The sequence below is a fragment of the Hipposideros armiger genome, unplaced genomic scaffold (genome assembly GCF_001890085.2).
Source record: "Hipposideros armiger isolate ML-2016 unplaced genomic scaffold, ASM189008v1 scaffold_85, whole genome shotgun sequence".
Taxonomy (NCBI): domain Eukaryota; kingdom Metazoa; phylum Chordata; class Mammalia; order Chiroptera; family Hipposideridae; genus Hipposideros; species Hipposideros armiger.
The window spans coordinates 65,324-83,055 of NW_017731435.1; the positions used below are offsets into that span (position 1 = coordinate 65,324).

Consider the following 17,732-nt stretch of genomic DNA (forward strand, 5'->3'; position numbering starts at 1 on the left):
ATGAGTTTTCCAACAACCCAATACTATGCTGTTAGAAGCCAGTCACCACATACCAAGTATCACGTCGTTACAGGAAAAAAGAATTTTTTTTCTTCGCATAGAAAAGAATTCACACAAGAGCCAGTATGGAGTTTAAAGTAAGTTTATTTGGACAGAGTAAGGAAGAAAAGAAGGGCCGCCTCTCACAGTGGCCACCAGAAGAGAGAGCCCCTCCATTCCCAGGCTGGGGATGGTATGTGTTTTCTGCTTCCATGGAAGATTCGCTGGTATGGGGGGGGGGAATAGAAGAACAGTGGTGGGTTTATCTATAAGTTCTGTAAGATGCAAAAACAGGGACAAGTTTGTCTAGCTCCTGTAAAGCGCAGCCTGTGTTTTCTTTCTGTGGGTGTAGCTACGGGGATGATCCTAATGGAACCCCCAGTCTCCAGAGTTTGCTCTATGCCACTGGCATCCGCCCAGTCCTGGGTCTGGGGGCACGCGGGCAGCGGGCTTGGGACCCACCCTCCTCATTCCTTCTTCTGCAAAAATAGTCCTCAGGACCCTTCCCTATATTAGTAGTGTGATTCTAGTTCAGAAATGTGCAGAAAAGACCCACACACAGCAGCTGGGTCCCCAGGTCTCCTCCCCTCCCCTCTCTGTAGGCACATGGGCCCAAACACACCTCTGTCTGACCATGAGCCTCCTCAGGATCGTCTGCAAGTAGTAAATTAATACCATGTGAGTAACGCTAAGGGTCAGGACGCTAGCTGTGTGCCAAAATGTGGCCATGACCCATCCACTCAGCTCAACACAGCCCTGTCCCACCAATACCCACTTTGTGGGGGTGCCACCCAAGGCAGAGGCGGGTCAGGGACTGTGCCCAGGGTTCAGGCCACTGCAGGAGTAAGAACGGGTGCCAGAGTCTCCTTCCTGGATAGGACGTACTGCACATCAGGGATCAGGGGACACCATGCGGCACCAGGTCTCAGTTCCCACTGGTCCTTCCTCTTGGGGGTGCTGCAATGCTGAGTGGCCCCTGGAACCACACTCCCTTGGAGCTATCCCTCTGGAGGGCACGGATGCTCACCGCCCACAGCTGGCTGTGCATACATCTGCCCAGCCAGGTCACAAGAACCAAACTTTGTCAGGACATTGGAGACAGCTTTCTGCTGCTGGTGCATTAAATAAAGAAACAGGCTGAGGTGTTGGGTTTGCTCTCAGTCATCCAAGTGAAATAAAAACAGCCACCCTTTTGCTGTAAGCACCGTCCAGGAACTCCAGCGGAGGCCAGTTCAAGGGTCTGGGGACAAGGACACACTTCGGCTCAAAGCCAGGCTTCTGGCCCCTGGAGACCAGTTTGAACTTGTCCCATTCATAGTAAATTCCTTTCTGTGAACAGTTTCCACATTGAAAGGCCCCCTGGGATTCTCTCTGGCTAAGAGTTCCAAGAACTAGAGTGAAATGAAACATAGATAAAGAAATAGGTGAAATCAAATAAAGATGGAAGGATTAGGCTTAAATTTTCTTTCTTTCCTTAGTCAAAATGCAGTAACAATTTCAACATATCACACCAATATAAGCCCTGAAATGCCCCAAGCCTTGCTCCTGGTTTCCGGGAGCCGGAGCAGCAGGTGAGTCTGGTCCAGGGGCCTCCAGGCCATGGCGCTCTGCGCAGACCCTCCTGGGGGCCCTGGGCCAGGACTCACTGCTTACCCCTCCGGACACGTTTCCTGCAGGCGGACCCTGTGCAGCCCTGGGCCTCCCCCTGGGCCCCTGCTGTAGTGTCACCTTCCACCCAGCCCGGCCTTTGTGGACAGTCCCTCCACTGAAACCTCCTCCGCCACCCTCTAGGTTTGCTGCCTGCACGAGTCGCCAGCACGAGTTGCCAGGTGACTTGGCCAAGAGACAGGGCTTTGCCAGGACTGACTGGCTGCCCAGGGTAGGCACCCAGGACCCCTCCCTCAGCATTACTGTCAGCGCAGGAATCAGCAATGCTTCCAGATGGCACCCACGTCCTTCTTTGTCACTGAGCACAAAGCAAGCTGACTCCAGAGAAAAGAAAGGAGGATTTTTTTAAAGCTGCATCTAGTTTTGCCCGTATAATTTCTTGAATTCCTGTCTCGATTAAATTAAAATACATAAAGAGAAAATTAAGTTTCTCCCAGCTGTGTGCATCACTGAAGTCAGTGGCTCTTGGTGACATTCTCTGGAAAGAAAAAATCAAATGTAATTTCATGGGAACCACTTAAAAAGGCTGAGTTGTCGGGGGCGTCAGCGCTTGTCGGAAGCAGGTGTTTCCTGAGCTTGGGTAACCCAGGGGGCAGAGGACGAAGGCATGCCCTCCACACCCAGCCATCCCCACTGGCACCCAGGACCCTCGCCTGCTAGCCAAGTCTGGCGTGGGGTGGGGGCTATGCTCCTCCCTGAGCCAAAGCCTCTAACTCATCCCTTCACCACCATCTCCTCAGAGAAGAGAATAGTTGGCCAAGAAACACTCCTCTGTTAGGTCAGTGCAACTCGCCCTGCCCCCAAAGGAGCCCAGAGCCCTGGGGCCTTTTCCATGGGTCATCTCTGTCCTGGGTGGGCAGGGATAGACAGGACTTCATTGCAGCACTGGGAAGTCACCCTGTCAGCCCCAAATGCCACTGGCCTGGTGCTCTGACATCTTCTAACCACAGAGGCGAGAATTCCAAAGCCTGAGCTCACGGCCATAACGTGGTCTTTAGCCCTGAGCCCGTCCAGCCTGGGACAGCAGCTCTCAGCTGGGCTGCACACTGCAGCCCGCCGGGAAGGCCAGGCCGGGTCACCTGCCGTGACATCAGAGTGGCTGAGGCTGCACCCAGGTGTCCACGGTTAGAGTTCCCCAGATGGGTGTCAGTACGTCACCAAGGCCGACAACAGCCGCCCAGAAGACAAGCTTCCTGCCGTCGGATGCACTTCTGTTCAAGGAGCAAAATGCTTCCTTTCCTTTTTGAAAAGGCTTGCAGCATTTTATGCATTGTTTTCTTGTTTTCTGGATTTTAATCAGTTCAAGGAGTTCAAGCAAACAGATTAAGTTAATAACCAGAAAATGGCGGAATTTGGAGAAAGTAATTCCAGACAGGGCAGGGCTAGGACCGCCCGTACCCACCTGGGGACAGCACGCCCAGCCCCAGGACTCTGGCGTGTTGGTCTGAGGCCTGGGAGAAGCCGGGCCAGCGGGGCCCAAGGTGCGACCCTTCCTTTCTCAAGGTGTTCAGCTCGAGCTGTGCCCTCAAGCCGGACACTGAGCAGGACATAGCCACGTGCTCGGAACACGCGCTGCAAACCGTGGGGCTGAGGCCACAAGCCTGTCCTTGGGGACTTCTGCGTTGTCCACATGCCAGCCCTGCTTCTTCTCTGACCCAAGGCATTTGCCTGGATGTTTTTGAATCGCCAAGTAGGTAATTATAAAAGTTATCCCTTTGTTTTTAATTCTACAGTACTGACTTATGGTCAAAAGACATGACTGAAAAGGGTCTACATTTTAAACTGTCCGAGGTTTCCTTGCTGGCGGGACTGCAAACTGGTGCAGCCACTATGTTCCTCAAAAGATTTTTAAAAGAACTATATAACACCATATGACCCAGCAATCTCTTCTGAGTGTTCGTCTGAAGAACACAAAATCATTAACTCGAAAAGATATCTACATCCCATGTTCACAGTAGCATTATTCACCATCACCAAGACATAGAAACGACCAAAACGTCCGTCAGTGCGTGAATGGATAAGGAGAACGTGGCACACACACAGAACGGGATACTACTCAGCCACAAAAACAGAAGGACATCCTGCCATTTGAAACGACATGGATGACCCTGGAGGGTATTATGCTAAGTGAGCCAAGTCAGACAGACAGAGACAAATACCATATGATCTCACTTGTGGACTCAAAAAATAAAAGCAAACCAAAATAACCATGGAGTTTCTAGATACAGAGAACAGATCAGTGGTTGCCAGAGGCTGGGGATGGGGTATGGGCAAAATGGGTGAAGGGAGTCAAAAGGTACAAACTTACAGTTATGGAATAAATGAGGCTGGGTGTCACGTACAGCATGGTGAGGACAGTTAATGACACTGTGTTGCATATTTGAAAGTTGCTAAGAGAGTAGATCTTAAAAGTTCTCATCACAAGCAAAAGTTTTTGTAACTGTGTGTGATGACAGATATTAACTGGACTTGCTGTGGTGATCATGTTGCAATCTATACAAATATTGATTCATTATGTTGTACCCTTGAAACCAATATAATGTTATATGTCCATTATATGTCAATAAAAAATTAATGTATAAACTCTTTGGAGAGTCACCCTGCCATAGGAGCAGGGGTGCTGCCCGACGGACGGCCACAGTGGGGTCCCTCTCCTGAAGAGGCAGATTAACTGCTTCAGTTTACACCATAAGAAACTAGAAAAAGAAGAGCGAATTAAGCACAAAGTAAGCAGAAGGAAATAATAAAAAGCAGTGTGGCTATAAAGATAAGAGAGCAGGAAACAATAAAGAAAAACCAGCAAAGCCAAAAGCTGGCTTATTGAAAAGATTGGTAAAATTAATAAACCTCTAGCCAGACTGACCTGGTCAGGAGAAAAGATGGGAGACACAAATTACTGATATCGAGAACAGAAGGCATGGCATGACTACATGCTGCATAGGTATTATAGGGTAACAGGGAATGCTGTGACCTATTTCATACCAATAAACTCAAAAACATACACTAAATGGACAAATTCCTTCCAAAATACAATCTAACGAAGCTCGTGCAAAAAGAAATAGATCACGTGAATAGTCTTAGGTCTATTTAAAAATTGAAATTGTATTTTAAAACCTTCCCACAGAGAAAAACGCGAGGCCTAGTGACTCCACTGGTAAATTCTACCAAAAATTTACGAAAGAAATAAAAGCAATTCTACATAAACTTTCTCAGCAAACGAAACAGAAAAGAATATTGTCCAATTCATCCTCTGACATCAATGTTACCTTGTTTTAAAACCAGAGAAAGACATAACAAGAAAACTTAGTATCAATACCTCTCATACATTTAGCTGCAAACTATATTTATGAACAAAAATGATTAAACAGGCTTCTTAAACAAAATAATTATGCTACATGAACAAAAGCCAACTTCTCCCCCACCCCCCAAAAGAGTACATACTGTATAATTCTACTCTCACGAAATTCAAAAGCACAAACTAAGCCACAGTGACAACAAGCTGAACAGTCATGACCTGGGGTATAGGGGTGAGGAAGAGAAGAGAGACACCCGGAGGGACGTGAAAACGTTCGGGGAGTGACGGGCGTGTCCACTCACCCACTTTCGAGCTTGTGGTGGCTCCACGGGTGTGTACATACGTCAGAACATCCCAATCCTTACTGTACACATATAAAACGTATTGCACACTTATTTAACCTTGATAAAGCTGTTGAAAGTAAAGCAAACATACAACGTATCAAAACTCTTGGTATGCTACGAAGCCACGCTAAGGGGAAAGTTATCACTTTACATTAAAAAGAAAAGATGGTGAAAAGCAGTGGTGCAAATATCCCAGGCAAAAAGCTACAAGAAATAGAAAGAAATTATAAAGATGAGAGCAAAAATAAGTGAAACAACAATCAGATGTTCAATTTAAAAAACGAAGACAGCCAAAGGCACGCGTTCCACAACCCCTTGAAAATGCTAATGAAATAAATCAATCTCTAACAACACTGATCAAGAATAAAAGAAATAAGTCACAAATTACCAATGTTAGGATTGAAAAATATACATAACTACAGATTTTACAGACAATAAAAACATAGTACAAAGATATTATCAACAACTTTATGCCAATAAATTTGAAGTTTACGTAACATTGTCAGTTCACCAATAAAAGAACTTAACAAACCAGACTTAAGAAGAAATAGAAAACTGAATACTCCAATTATCTATAGTTTTAAAAATTGAATCTGAAAACAAAACAAAACAATACTTCCCCAAAAGAAAACTCCAGGCACAGGCTTCACTGTTCAATTCTTCCGAACATCTAACAAAGAAATAAAACCAATGCTACATAAATTCTTGCAAGTATTTCTTAAAGGAGAGAAATGCCTTAATTTTTATGAGACATGAACACTCCTCATTCCAGCAAATGAAACAGAAACATTTACAAGAAATAAAAATTACACATCAATCTCTCTTGTAACTATTGATCCCACATATTGCCAAACTGATTTCTGTCACGTATAAATAGAACAATACATCACAACAAAGGTTACTTTGTTTAACCCAAGGTTGGATTCACATTTGAAAATCAATCAATATAAATCACCACGTTAACCACAGAAGGGAGAAAAATTACATATGGTCATAATAGATGCAGGGGAAGCATTTGATTAAAAGTCAACACTTTCATGAAAAAAACCAAAACCCTTAGAAAATTAGCAATAGACTGGATTTTCCTTCCTCTGATAAATGGCAATGGCAAAAAGACCATTAAAAATTATATCTAACAGCGAACGAAATCTGGAGCACTCTCACCGTGAGGTCAACAGTGAGACCGGGGCCACTGTGCTGTCTCGATCAGTGTCGGACACAGGTGCCCAGCCCAAGAAATAAGGCACAAAAAGGAGAATGGGGGTACAGAGGGGAAGGAAAGGGTGACTCTGACAGGATCCACAGATGACATGGTCACACGGGTAGAAAATCTACAAGACACTCTGGTTCAATTAAGAAGAGTTTACAAGAACACAATGAAGGCAGAGTGGGCCGGGTGCCTCTGAGCCCACCAGGGTGCTGCCGGCAGCAGCAGGTTACAGTAACACATGAAGATGGTGCCGCTTACGCTTTTAGAGAAACAGGAAACACAAGCCAGGATTTCTATATGCGTCAGCATTTGTCATGATGCACGGGAAGCCTCCGGTTATGAGGTGGAACTGTCCACAAGGAACATCTCCCAGAGTGGACAAGGATGAGGGGACAGGTGGGGTGGGGGGGACGGGGCACCAAAGGAGATGCCTCCGTGTTGTTCTGAAATGCGACACCACTGTGAAGAGCAGAAACGACTGTGACTCCCAGGACTGTCTGCAGGGCAGTTTTCTCCAGGTCTTTATGGCGTCACCTCCTCCAGAGGAAATGCAGCATCATCATAACCCTCCTCAGCTGCAGACTGTCCATCCTTGAGGCTCGCCACCTCTCCTGAAATGACGCACGACATACCATGTCACCATATTGCCCCAGAAGCTATATGTGCCTCATCATGGGTGGACTGGCCTGCTAATTGCCCTCTTGTTAGGGAAGCATAGCAGTGTCACCAAAAAGCACTCGACAGAGCTCAGAGCATCTGGACATGGGCTCCTCAATCACCCCGTCCCAGCAACGTGGGTGGTTCCATCATGAACCCCTCCAGGTGAGGACACTGAGGCTGCATGAGTTGTAATGCGGCAGAAGCATAGGAGGTACCCACCCCACCCAGTTGCCACCTGCTGACCCACCTACCTGGCCTCCCCCACCTCAGACATTCCCTCTCTAACTGGACTCTGGCAGCCCAGAACGGGCTGCCAGATGAAACCCTCATTGGTTTCCTCCTGCCGTCCCCATACCCAACGGAATCCTCGCATCCAAGGGGCCCTGTGGTCAGCAGCTCCCTCCTGCTGGTCCTCCAGAGCCCCGCCCCCAGGCTCACCCCCAGAGCTGCAGACACACCTGCCATTGCACCTGGCCACACCCTGGTCCTCCGCACCCTGGGGCTCACCCTCAGCCTCTCCAATCTCCTCGTACAGCGCCGCTAGAGGCAGCTCCCCGATGACATCATACATGGGTTCTTCACGAGACACCTTGGAGCTCCCCAGTCCTGAGGCAGAGTTGAGTACGGTCACACACAGAAGCCCAGCATGGCCATGGCCATGAGGGGTGGGGGCAGGACTTCCAGGTGGGGACCCCACTCAGGCAGCAGAAAGACAGAGTGCTCTGGGCAATGACTGGGGGTTGCAGTGATGGGATGAGCACCCCCCCCCCGGTGCCTCTTGCCTTGGTCACCATCCCCGTTTCAGGAAAGCCAGGTGTTGCCCCCAATGAGCCTCAATGTGGCATCCACGTGGGACCTTCTAGGGTTCAGCTCTAACCAGGGGCCTGATTCCAACTAATTTCTAAGTCACTCTCTTTGGCCAATAAAAGGCCACTTTCAGTGAAACACCAGTTGTGAGTTTCCACCCATTTCTATCACACTAACAACAGGACCCGGCTGTGTGTACCTCTCTGCTTGGCTTGTGCCATTCGTCGCAGGACCAGGAGGCCCAGGAGGCCCAGGAGGAGAAGACCGAGAAGTGTCCCCAGGACTGTGATGACCACCCTGAGCTTCAGGCAGGGCTCCGGGGCCGGCAGGGGGCGGGGACCAGGCTCTGGTAAGAGAGACCATGAGTGGGTTCATGATGGGTAAGGGGTCTGTGAGCCCCCCTGGGAGAAGGTGGCCCCTCAGGGCCCACACCCTCAACCTCATGGGCCGCCATGTGGCTTCAGAAGGGCTGGGGGAAGCCGGTGCTGGCCCCTGCTGGGCAGACCGCCCCAGAATCGGCCGGTGTGTGCTGGTGGCGGCACCAGGTGTTTGCTCTCACGGGGAAGTGCCCCCTTGTTAAACCTGTCGCTATTCTGGCCCCAAAACAGAGGCCCCTGAGCGGCCACACCAGGGACTTATGGGCACTGGGCCGATCGCTGCCTGATAAAAGCCATCCACAGCTGCAAGCTGCTGTGCTCATGCCTGTCGCCATTTTTGTTTTCTGCAAACAGAATGAGGTGCAGTGCTTGGGAGAAAAGACACCTTAGGAAACAACAGAGGCTGCACTTGACCCGAGGTGACCCCACTCCCCAGGAATGGACACGGATTGGGTAAACACAAGAGATGTCCCCAAAATATGATGAGAAACCACCACAAAGCAGCTTATCCCAAGGGACGGGCAACGAGGAAACCTCCCACCACATGGACTATTCCCCAGGCCACAGAAAGGACACAAAGCGGCCTCGGGCCCCACACACTCACGGGAGCAGCGCACGCCCGCGTCCTCCTTGTGCCCGCAGTCTGCGCGTCCCCACGGCTCCGCCGGGCAGCTCCACAGGGACGCCTCGCTGCCCCGACATGCCACTTCGTCCAGCCACACGGGACCCGAGCCGGGACCAAAAGCAGCCCCAGCCGGGGCGCCCACGGCCTGGCCACAGCCCAGCTGGCGGCACACGACCTCCGCGTCTGCCAGGTCCCAGGAATCGTCGCACACGGTGCCCCAGGAGCCAGCGTGCCAGAGCTCCACGCGGCCGGAGCAGCGGTCCTCGCCCCCGCGCACGCGCACGGCGCCCTCCTCTGGAAACACAGTGGCCCAGGTCAGCAGGTACAGGGCAAGCCAGACAAAGGACAGAAAGGGGACAGGGCACACACCTGGGCAGGTCTGAGTGGTTGAGCACTTGAGGGTCTCCCCAGGGTCCTGAGGAGCTGGTCCCGCCTTTTCTGTGTAGGAAATTAGGATCCATCTGATTTTGCAAGGTTAGCAGTTTCAAATTCTGTGAAATATTTTTCTTTTCCCAGTTTTCTCCCCATCCCCAGGAATTTCTGCTTCTAAAGGAAGAGAAGAGGGCTCTATCCATTTAGCAAAGAGGTACCCACACAGGTCGGGGGGCTTCTCCAAGAGGCTTGCTCCTGTGGAGTCCAGGGGTCCTGATTCTCCCACTGGGAGGGGCAGGGGCTTTGAGAAGACTTCAGACGAACGGCGGAAGCTCAAACACTCAGGAAAAGGACTCCACCCTTGCTGGACCAGCACACCCCACTATTATAAGCTAAAGTGAAGGTGGGGGTTTCATCCCACAGAAAAATAGGGTGCTGTGTTCCTTGCAGTGGATTCACAACAGGCCAGTCCTGGAGCAGCGCCCCTCCTCACCTGCACACACAACCCAGGCTCCCTCCTGGCTGGAGCAGGAGTGCTGGTCCCAGGGGTCTGACGGGCACTGCCACAGGGACGTCTCATGCTTGTTCCGACACTTAATGGAAGACACCCAGAGGACCCCAGGGGCCCTCCGCGACACAGCCCCAGCCTGCAACTGTCCGTGGTGCTCACAGCCCAACTGCCCACACAGGACTTCCAGGGAGGCGGGACTCAGGGTCTGGCAGATGCCACCCCAGGTACCATTGTAGAAAACTTCCAGCCGCCCAGCGCAGGGCTGGCTGCTGTCCTGAAGCCTCAGATCTGTGAACCCTGCAGAGGAAGAGGCAGGTCAGCCAGACCCAACTCTCCGCGGAGTGGGCTGCAGGCTGGATGGCTGCACCGACCTGAGCAGAAGACGCCAGCGTCCTCCTTGTGCCCACAGTCGTGCTGGCCCCAGCCCCCCGACGGACACTGCCACAGCGCAGACTCGTTGCCGCCGCAGCCCAGCTCGTCCATCCAGATGCGTCCGGACCCGGCTCCGAAGTGCGCGGCGCCCAGGGCACTGAGGGCGCGGCCACAGCCCAGCTGCTCGCAGACGACGTGTGCGTCCTGCAGGTCCCAGCCGTCGTCACACACGGTGCCCCACACGCCAAAGTGGAAAACCTCCACGCGCCCGGCACAGCGGCCGGGACCCGCGGCCAGCCGAACCCGGTGGCTCCCTGCGGAGAGACCGAATCAGGGAGGCCCACCCCCCTCCCCAAGGCGGATGGGCGGTGGGTGCGGGCCCTCACTCACCAGAGCACACGACGCCCACGTCCCGCGAGGCCCCCGCGCGCACCAGCAGGGATTCGGACACGTTGCACTGGGTCAGGAGGGTCTCGGTGCCCAGGCAGTGCGCTCGGCTCAGCCCCACCCCGACCGCCCCGCGCCTGGGCGCAGGCGCGTCATAGGCTCGCTGGGCCCCTCCACACCCCAGTTGCCCACACACGACCATGGCGCCATGCAGGTTCCACGCGTCGTCTAGGACGCGGCCCCACACGCCGTCAAGGGACACCTCCACACGGCCATCGCAGTGGCTCTGTCCATCCCTCAGCCGCAGGGCATGGGAGAGACCTGGGGAGAGAGGCGGGCTGTGGGAGGGGCTGGCAGGTGTCAGCGGAGGGACCCTCGGCCTGTAAAGTGGAGAGGACCACCGCCTCCCCCGGCGCCCCACCCACTCTCAGCCCCCTCTGCCCAGCGCTGTGGCTGACCCACCTGAGCAGACCACGGTGGCCACGTTTCCTGGGGCACAGGCGGGGGCCCCCAGGGTGCTCACTGGGCAACTCCACAAATAGGGCTCCGTCCCCACACAGTGAAAAACGTCGGGCCAGATGGGAGCATCCCCGTCCCCAAAATGGCCTCCTCGAGGTGTGGCCATTGCACTGCCACAGTTGAGCTGGTGGCAGAGGACGGTGGCATCTGCTAAGTCCCAGTGTGCAGCACAGACGGGCGCCCAGGCCCCCTGAACCTGGAGCTCCACTCGTCCCTCACAGCTGCTGCTGCCGTTGACCAGCCGGAACCCTGGTGGGGTGGGGGTGTCAGCATTGCTCTGGACTCTGTAGACCCTGTCCTTAATGTGAGCTTTGTTAAACACAGTCCACTCCCAGACTTGGAAGAGACAGGCTGAGAGCAAGAAAACAGCTTTGAGGATTGACATCACTATAAATGGCGGATAAGGGAATACCAAAATGCACCCCTCCACTACAATAGTGATTAAGGGGAAACAAGCAAAATCAACTTTTCAGTACTCTGAAATGTAAGCAAAAACATGGGAACACTAATGAAAAGTGAAGTTGTGGAATGTTGTCTCCATGCAAGAAGGAAGTGAACACTAAGGCAGAAGCAGCTGGTCTGCAGAGCTGCTGCCTCACTGACCAGTAAGAACTCCTGGGATTAGCAGAGCGCAGCAGCCTCCTGCCAGTCTGCATATGCTGTGGCGCCCAGCTCCCAGTGTGAGCCTAAACACACGCCACACCTTGGAATTGGGAAGGAAAGCCTGAGACATGGCAAAGGATGGAACCCCCAAACCCTATCCCTCCTCTAAACAATGATTAAGCTGGTAAAACCATCATAGCCAACTGTTTTGGAACTCTAATATCTAATCAAAAACTTACAACAACAGAAAAACACTTAATGAAGCAAGAAGTTGGCCAATTTCGCTCTGCCAGGTAGGAAGTGGATGCTAAGGCAGAGTTGGAAAATGGCCTATGCCAGCCTTGAAGGTGTAATCCAACAAAGAGCTACTATGCCAAGACCAAAAGAGTTTTGTTTGTTTGTTTATTTTTGGCTATAAGCATGTAAGAAAATCTCTGTCAAATTGCTATCTCACCTCTAAAATAAAGAAAAAGAGACCTTGGTGATCATACATGACAAAAAATAGAGTCTTTACAAAAAGAGCTTAGAAAAGTGACTAAACAAAGAACTATAACCCACAACAATTATCAACAACAAACCCTGGAGTGGGGAGAGAATCTGATTTTCTGAGTTGCCACATTATAATAATATTTAAATGTCCAACTTCCAACAAAAAAATAAGATACATGCAAAATATCAAGAAAGTATGACACATTCATGTTTAAAAAAAAATAGAAAATGTCCCTGAGGAAACTAAGTCATTAGACTTGCTAGACAAAGACTTTCAATACACTGCCAGGTGGCTGGTTGGCTCAGTTTGTTCGAGCACAGCGCTCATAACACCAAGGTTACTGGTTTGATCCCCACATGGGCCACTGAGCTGCGCCCTCCACAACTAGATTGAAACAACTACCTGACTTGGAGCTGATGGGTCCTGGAAAAACACACTGTTCCCCAATAAAAATTGTTTTTTAAATAAAAATAAATACACTGTCTTAAATATGCTCAAAGAGATAAAGGAAACCAGGATGATGATGTCTCATCACATCGGGAATTTCAAGAGATATAAATTATTTTAAAAAGAGTCAAAGGGAATTTTTGGAGCTTAAAAACAATAGCTGAACTGAAAATTCGCTAGAGAGGTCAACAGAAGATTTGAGCAGGCAAAATAAAGAATCAATGAACTTGAGGACAAGCCCACCAAAATTATCTTGCCTGGGGAGCAGAAAGAAAAAAGAATGAAAGAACATAAATAGATCCCAAAAAACCTGTGGGACACCATCAAGTGTACCAACATATGCAAAATAAGAGTCCTATTAAGAGGGGAGACAAAAAGTGGTAGAGAAAATATTTGAAGAAATAATGGTTAAACAAACAAAAAGCTCTTCCCAGGTTTGATGAAAGACATGAACTTACACATCCAAGAAGCTCAACAAAGTCCAAGTAGACTATACTCAAATAGATCCACATTGAGATACATTATAATCAAACTGTCAAAAACCAAATATAAAGAGTGTCCTGAGAGCAGCAAAAGAGAAGTGAACCACCATGTATAAGGACCCTCAATAATTCTAACAGTTGATTTCTTATCAGAAACCATAGAAGCCATGAAGCACCAGAATGACATATTTAAAGTGCTGAGAGAAAAAACTGTTACCCCAAAATTCTATATGTAGCACAGCTACTCTTCAAAAATGAAGGAAAAATTAAAACAGAACTGAGGGAATTCATTGCTAGTGGACCTATCTTAGCAGAAATGCTAAAGGGAGAACTTCAGGCTGAAATAAAGGGACACTCGACAGTAAGTCAAAACCGTATTACTAAATAAAGAACACTGAGAAAGGTCATTACGTAGGAAAGTGCAAATCCAACATTATTGTATTTGGGGTTTATTACTCTTCCATTTTTCCTGTATGCCTTAAAAAACAAATGCAAAAAAAGAATATTTATAAATCTATTTTAATAGGCACACAACGTATAAAGATGTATTTTATGATAATACATGTATAGGAGCAGGAATTGTGTATACTATTGAAGCTAAGATGGTTTAATTCAAGCTAGAGTTTTAAAATTTTAAGATGTTAGTTATAATTGCCAGGTTAACCACTAGGGAAAAAACTTTAAAATATACCCCCTCCCCCCAAATGATAAGGGAATAAAAATGGTACACAAAACTCAATTATACACAAAAAAAAGAGCAGTATTAGAGGAACTGAGAAACCAAAAAAAAAATGACATACAGAACAAAAAGCAAAATGATAGAAGGAAATATTCCCTTATCAGTATTATTTTAATTGTAAAGAGATTAAATTCCCTAATTAAAAGGCAGAGAGTGGTAGAATGGATTTAAAATAAAAATAGTTCAAGGTGCCTCGTTAGCACAGTAGGTAGCGCGTCAGTCTCATAAAATAAAAATAGTTCAATATAAGCTATCTTCAATGACCTCACTTTGGATCTAAAGACAGAATTGGTTTAAAGTGAAAGGCTGAAAAAAAGTTATTCATACAAATATTGACCAAAAGAGAGTTGGAATGGCTATACTAATATTAGACAAAATAGACTTTAAGTTAAAAAAAAAAATGTTGGGCTGGCCAAGTGGCTCAGTTGGTTAGAACACCAGCTCTGAGCAATAGGGTCGCCGGTTTGATTACTACTTGGGCCAGTGAGCTGTTCCCGAGCTGAGGTGCCGCTGAGCTGCCAACGGGCAGCTGGATGGCTCAGCTGGTGAGGGTGTGTGCTCTTAAAAAGAAGGTTGCCGGGTTTGACTCCCGCATGGGATGGTGGGCTGCGCCCATCCCCGACTAGATTGAAGGCAGTGACTAGACTTGGAGCTAAGCTTGCGCCCTCCACAACTAAGATTGAAGGACAGCAACTTGACTTGGAGCTGATGGGTCCTGGAAAAACACAGTGTTCCCTCCCCCAATTCCCCAGTAAAATCTTTAAAAAGAAAAAATGTTACGAGAGGCAAAGATTATATATTGATTAAAGAAGATATAACAATTATAAACATATATGTATCTAATAACAGAGCCCACAAAAACTGACAGAATTGAAGGGTTATCTTAAAATAATGACTAGAGCCATTAATACCTCATTTTTAATCATGAATAGACCATCTACACATCAGGTAAATGTGGAGATAAAGAACTGGAACAATACTATAAACTACCTAAACCTAACAGACATATACAGAGCACAACTCTACCCAACAATAACAGAACACACACTCTTCTAAAATACCCATGAAACATTCACCAGCACAGACCGACCACCTGTTGGGTCACAAATCAATAAATGTTAAAAGATTGAAATTATAAAAATATCATCTCTGACTACAGTAGAACGAAGCTAGAAACCAATAACAGAAGGAAAACTGGGAAATTCACAAATACAACACACTCATAAAGAACCAATGGGTCACAGAAGAAATCACAAGGAAAACTAAAAATATTTTGAGATGAATGAAAATGAAAACAACATACTAAAACTTATGGATTAAAGCAGAAGAAGTGTTCAGAGGAAAATTTCTAGTGGCAAATATCTATATTACAAAAGAAGGAATATCTCCAGTCAAGAACCTAAATACACCTTAAGAAACTAGAAAAATAAGAATAAACTAGATCTGAAACTAGTGAAAGAAAGGAAATAATAAAGGTTAGAGTGGAAGTAAATAAAGTATAGAATGCAAGACAATACAGAGAATAATAAAAATAAAAGTGTATTCTTTGAAAAGAGTCAACAAAATTCACGTTTAGCAAGATTGACGAAGAAAAAAACCAGAAGGCCTAAATTACAAAACTCAGAGGAAATTGGAGGTTTTACTACTGAACTGAAAGACACAGAGGAACATAAGTGAATGCTATGAGCACACACCCCAACACATTAGGTGATTTAGACGAAATGGGCAGATTTCTAAAAACACACAAAGTATCAAAACTGACTCAGTAAGAAATGGAAAATATGAACAGACTTATAGAAAGTAAAGAGAATGAATCAATAAACAAAAATCTCTGGACAAAGAAAAGCTCAGCACCCTGTGTCTTCACTAACAGCACAAAGGATAAACAAAGTAAAACATGACCTTCTCAATCGATGCAGAAAAGGCATCTGACAAAATCCAACAGACTCTCATGATAAAAACACTCAACAAACTAGGAAAAGAAGGGACATTCCTCAACACGATAAAGGGCATTTGTGGGAAACCCACAGCTAACACCCTCAATGGTGAAAAGCTGAAAGCTTTCCGCCTGTGTCAGGAGGAAGAGAAGGGTGCTGCTCCCACCGCTGCTACTCAACATTGTCACGGAAGCTCTTTCCAGTTGGAAAGGAAGAAGTAAAACTGTCCCTACTCGTATCCACAGAGATGTTTCTATATAGAAAACCCTGCAGAACCCACCGAGACTATTAAAGCTAATAACCAGGAGAGTTGAGGGTGCAAGGTCAATATTCAAAGATTAGTTGTATTTCAATATTCTGGCAACACACAATCCCAAAGGAAATTAAGAGCACAATTCCCTTACAATCACATGAGAACTTACTTTCCCCTGAGCACATGAGCTCAGCGTCCTGGCTGTGCCCACACTGGTGCCCAGGCCCCCGAGGGCAGTGGAACAGCAGGGATTCGTTGCCCGCACAGTGGAAGGCCTCCGTCCACACGACCCCGGAGCCCGGGCCGAAGTGGGCGCTCCCAGGCATGGATACAGCTGAGCCACACTGCAGCTCCCGGCACACCACGTGGGCCATGGCCTGGTCCAGGTCAGCGTCGCAGACGGTGCCCCAGATCAGGCCGCGCTTCACCTCCAGACGTCCAGCACAGGGGTGCTCGCCGCCCGCCAGCCGGGCCTCGATGTGTTCTGGGGGAGACAACTGAATTGAAACAGCCCCTCAGGGGAAGGGCAGGCGCTTTGTAGGCCCCTGGGTGAAGTAACCCATCTGCTCATCCCTCCAGTCCCACTGGGAGGACCAGGACCACCCGCCTGGCACAGCCCTAAGGGGTTCCAAAGCGGGCCCTGAGATTCCTGGGGGCCTGCAGGCTGGCAGGACCCTCCCCTCCCATCCCTCAGCATCTCACTCAGATTCTGACACCATTCCCCACCCCAAGGCCCCACCAAGCCAGGGGAAAATGAACACAGTCCCCTCAACCTGGCACCCCAGAGGGTCCAGGGCCCCCGTTCTGTCATCGCCCCATCCTCGGGCTTGGACTGCATGTCTGGCTGGCACTTGAATTGCCTGGTCAGTTTTAAACTTCAGTGCCTACCACACCCTGGTACATGCCATCAGAGCTGTGTCCAGGACTTGGCACAGGAAAGCGTCATCTCCCCAGGTGACTTCAGGCCACCAGGAGGGAAGGAGGGTCCTAGGGATACTCCAAGTCACTCTCCCTCCAGGGGCAGGGATGCCAGCTGGGGGACAAACTCCTTGCCTCTCCTCCAGGCAGTGGCTGTCCCCTTTAGTCCCCTGGGCACAACTGTGAGGGGAAGCCTCCCCCTCAGAGACCCTTGGGCTCTGCGTCCCTACCTGAACACACCACCTGGGCGTCTGTGTCACGCCTGCACTGCTCCCAAAAGTTCAAGTTGAACATGCAGTTGAAGATGCTGGACTCCGTTCCCTGACAGTTCACAACCTTTGGACCCTCGTCCCCAGGACCCCCGATGAGGGGTCTGGACGCCTGGAGTGCCGGGCCGCACTCAAGATTCCTGCAGAAGATACTGGCCTCCTCTGCATGCAAGCCACACTGTATGGCAAAGCCTTCCGTAAATCGGACCTCTGGGGTCCCCGCACAGGGGCTGCCTCCTCCGCTCAGCACCAGTTTCGCCAGTGACCCACCTGTACACACACAGGAGCCCGCCCTGCTCCTCACCTGAGCTGGGCTAGGAGGGCTGCCCCCCACTCAGCCCACAGTGGCCCCGGGGACGGAGGGGTGGAGTGGAGCCAGAGACCTGTCTGCAGAGAGGACCTTCGTTC

General features: G+C 49.1%; 1 protein-coding gene across 1 annotated transcript in view; it reads right to left on the reverse strand.

The window, feature by feature from the left end:
- SCART1 (scavenger receptor family member expressed on T cells 1) overlaps positions 1–17,732 on the reverse strand; it is a 48,223-nt gene that overhangs the window by 23,845 nt on the left and 6,646 nt on the right. Inside the window, exons 3-12 of the mRNA XM_019644071.1 lie at positions 17,286–17,594; positions 16,307–16,621; positions 11,130–11,435; positions 10,671–10,988; positions 10,280–10,594; positions 9,891–10,205; positions 9,395–9,463; positions 9,005–9,319; positions 8,223–8,369; positions 7,675–7,822 (exon numbers count right to left, since the gene is read on the reverse strand). Coding sequence (XP_019499616.1) covers positions 7,675–7,822; positions 8,223–8,369; positions 9,005–9,319; positions 9,395–9,463; positions 9,891–10,205; positions 10,280–10,594; positions 10,671–10,988; positions 11,130–11,435; positions 16,307–16,621; positions 17,286–17,594 — 2,557 coding nt within the window. The remainder of the gene's footprint in view (positions 1–7,674; positions 7,823–8,222; positions 8,370–9,004; positions 9,320–9,394; positions 9,464–9,890; positions 10,206–10,279; positions 10,595–10,670; positions 10,989–11,129; positions 11,436–16,306; positions 16,622–17,285; positions 17,595–17,732) is intronic.